Consider the following 3960-nt stretch of genomic DNA (forward strand, 5'->3'; position numbering starts at 1 on the left):
AAAATTTTTTGTTGTGTGCTATACTAAAGTATTAGATAGAGGAAAGATTTAAACTGATTTAACTGTTTTGCAATGACAGCCATCACAACACTGATTTGAGAATTGAGAAAAAGTGGTTAGAGTTCATTCAGATTTGGTTTTCACATTTCCTCAACTTTAAGAGGATATGTATTTATTTCAGTGTACATGGTTGTTCTGTTTCCCAGTTATTGAAATTATGTTTATGTTCATCATAAATAAAAATGCAATTACATCAAATTTAAAAGGTTAAGTGATACCCATTCATTCACTTAATAAACTCATGTATAGCACTTACTAGATCATTGAGCCATGTCCTGTGGATACAACAGTGAATAAGACAAATGTGAGGAAGCATTTTCTATGATCTATTTATTCATTTAAAAGGGAGTGGAGTTTGGAGGAGAGTGATACGTATATATGAATGGCTGAGTCCCTTTGCTATTCACCTGAAATTATCACAACATAGTTGACTGGCTATACTCCAACAAAAAATGAAAAAAAAAATTAAAATAAACAAACAAAAAAGAAGAAATAGATTATCTTATGTGCAGAGAAGTAATAGAGACACAGGTATAGAATAGATATATGACTACCAAGTTGAAAATGGGGAGTGGTGGTGGGATGAACTGGGAGATTGGGACTGACATATAAATACTATTGATATTATGTTCAAGATATATACCTGATAGGAACCTACACTGTAGCACAGGGAACTCTACTCAGTGCACTGCGGTGACCTAAATGGGAAGGAAATCCAAAAAGGAAGGGATATATGAATGGATATAAAGAACCCACCTGGCAATGGAGGAGATACAGAAGACATGGGTTTGATCCCTAGGTTAGGAAGATCCCCTGGAATAGGAAATGGCAACCCACTCCAGTATTCTTGTCTGGAGAAGCCCATGGACAGAGGAGCCTTGTAGGTTATAGTCCATGGGGTTGCAAAGAGTCGGACATGACTGATGCAGCTTAGCGCATGCGTGGGTATGGCTGATTAATTTAAGGTACAGAAGAAATGAACACAACCTTGTAAAAAAGCTATATTACAATAATTTTTTTTAAAAAAAGAAGAAATAGGAGAATGGTGTTACAAGACAATAAATCTAAAATCCTTCACAAAACTCATAATTTAGTCCAGAGCAGTAAATACTACATTATAGAATATCCTTTTTAGTGAGCTTTTCACCTCCTTGTTCCTTGAAGAATAGATTAATGAGTTCAGCATGGGTGAGACAATATTATTTAATATTTGCACTGTGGCACTGAGAAAAGGGTTGGGTGTGGGCTGCAGATAGATGATAATTACAGGTCCATAGGCACAGAGAATGGCAGTGAGGTGGGCACTGCAGGTAGAGAAAGCTTTCTGCCTGCCCTCTGCAGAACGATCCTCAAAATGGCAATCCCAATGCATGTGTAGGAGACACAAACACTCAACCAAAGCGTTAAAGCCAGAAAGCCAACATTAGTGGAACCCACTGTCTGGGCCAGGGAGCTATCAGCACAAGCCAGGGGTAAGACAGCAGGAATGTCACAGAAGAAGTGGTCCACTCTATTGGGGCCACAGTAGGGTAGCTCAAAGGTAAAAGATGTCAGGGTAGTGGCATGAAGACAACCTACCAACCAAGCTGCCATGACCAAACCGACACAGACTCCAGGTCTCATGATGAGCATATACCTCAGTGGGTGACAGATGGCAACAAAGCGATCATAAGCCATCACAGAATAGAGGCAGCCTTCCGTAGAACCCAGGAAATGATAGAAGAAGAGCTGAACAGCACATCCCTTATAAGATATGGCTCGGCTCTGGCCAGAGAGATAGAATAGCATCTTGGGACAGGTGACGGAGGGGAACAGCATGTCCAAAATCGAGAGGAGTCCCAAGAAGAAGTACATGGGAGTGTGAAGGGTTGAGGAGGAGACAATTGCTAGAAGGATGAGCAAATTTCCCAGCAGGGTGAAGAGGTAAATAAATGAGAATATGAGAAGGAGCACAGTCTCCAGTCCCTCTGTCTGAGGTATTCCCAGTAGGATGAACTCATTCAGCTCTGTGTTGTTCCTCATGTTCCTGGGAGGAAGGTCTAAGGGAGACAAAAGACCAGAAAGCATGAATGTGGAGGCTGTGACAGACACAATAGACAGAATACCAACACATTCATCGTCACTCTGAATCCAAAAAGAAATCAATCCTCAGTATTCACTGGAAGGACTGTTGCTGAAGCTGAAAAATTTTGGCCATCTGATCTGAAGAGCCAACTCATTGGAAAAGACCCTGATACTGGGAAAGATTGAAGGAAAAAGAAGAGGGTGGCAGAGAGTGAGATGGTTAGATAGTATCAATGACTCAATAGACTTGAACAAATTTTGGGAGATAGAGGGTAGAGGAGACAGTCATGCTACAGTCTATGGGATGGCATAAGAGTCAGACATGACTTAGTGACACTAACAGCTAGAACCTTTGTTTAAACACCAAGATGATGTTGAGGTTAATTAGAAATTCTACCAAGGACATTGAGGGGCTAGGAAGTACTTTTCTGATGGCTCAGTTGTATTGAATTCACCTGCAGTGCAGGAGAAGTGGGAGACTTGAGTTCAATCCCTGGGTCTGGAAGATCCCCTGGAGAAGGAAATGGCAACCCATTCCAATGTTCCTACTGGGAAAATCCTACACACACTGAAGCCTAGCAAGCTATAGTCTATGGGGTAACGAAAGGGTCAGATAGGACTTAGCGACTAAACTACAACAACTTTATGGCAGTAGACAGCCCAGGAGTATGCATATTAGAGACTCCTTTCCAATTTTCATTTTTGAACACATCTCATATCTTTTCCAAATTGCTTTAATTTTCCAAAACAGTGAAGTCATCGAATCATAGATCAATCCATGAATTCCACTGCCTAAAACCCTATTTAGCTCTAGTTCTGTTCTTACTTTATTTTATTTTGGTGATTATTATGGGTGGGAGAGGGTGAGAGTCAATATTTTTTAAAAAATATAGCACAAAATTTGGGAACTAACAAGGCAAAGAGGGAACATAACTGGCTGGTGCTATTTGAGTTGAATGTCACTTTTCTTTCCTACTGCAGGAAAAGGAAGCAGTCTTGTCCTGCTGAATTTTCATCCGCTTGCAGTCTGCTGGTAGAGCTCCAGAATTCTTCTTTTTTTCCATCACTTTCAAACGGAATGTCAAAAATCTCAGTGTGCTTTTCTTTCTTGCAATATAATTTCCTTTTTGACTCTAAGAACTGCAATAATTTTCAAACAAGCTTTAAGTAACCTTGGTCTTCCTTTGGGTGTTAATCTCCCAAGTCAGAGAGCCTACTAAGCAAGGAAGCAATTAACTGCTTGGTATAATTACACCTTAGCAACAAGACAGAAAGAGAAGGAAACTGATTAAAGATGAAATCTTTCATGATTATCTTTGTAAAATACACTTCAGTGGAATAATAATATAATTTAAAAATTCATTTGGCACATATATCACATATTTATAGGTACATTTATGTATTTACTGCTTTTTCATGTGTATGTGTTGTTTTAATTAATGAATTATGCTATTTTGGGGCTTCCCTGGTGGGTCAGATGGTAAAGAATCCACCTTCAGTGCAGGAGACCCCAAGTTTGATTCCTGGGTTGGGATTTCCTCTGGAGAATGGAATGGCAACACACTCCATTATCCTTGCCTGGAAAATCCAATGGACAGAGGATCCTGATGCCTATAGTGCATGGAGTTGCAAAGAGTCGGACACTACTGAGCAACTAACACATAGATATATACATACATATTGTTTTGGTACTTGTGTCAATAGGATTGATTTACTGCAAGAAATAGTAACTGTGGTAGCTTAGAAAACTAAACAAATTGATGAAAAACTGGGCTCATGGAAGGCTAGGAACTAGGGCAGCTCCTCAGCAGTAAGAACTTGTGGTGCATCCTCAGG

The 3960-nt window shown here is 39.8% G+C and overlaps 1 protein-coding gene across 1 annotated transcript; it reads right to left on the reverse strand.

The window, feature by feature from the left end:
- On the reverse strand, nucleotides 1151–2082 carry LOC102191214 (olfactory receptor 148-like). Its single transcript, XM_005699688.2, is given in 2 exon segments — nucleotides 1151–1407; nucleotides 1410–2082. Coding segments are annotated over 2 exon segments (930 nt in total).

This window comes from Capra hircus, chromosome 29 (genome assembly GCF_001704415.2).
Source record: "Capra hircus breed San Clemente chromosome 29, ASM170441v1, whole genome shotgun sequence".
Lineage (NCBI taxonomy): Eukaryota > Metazoa > Chordata > Mammalia > Artiodactyla > Bovidae > Capra > Capra hircus.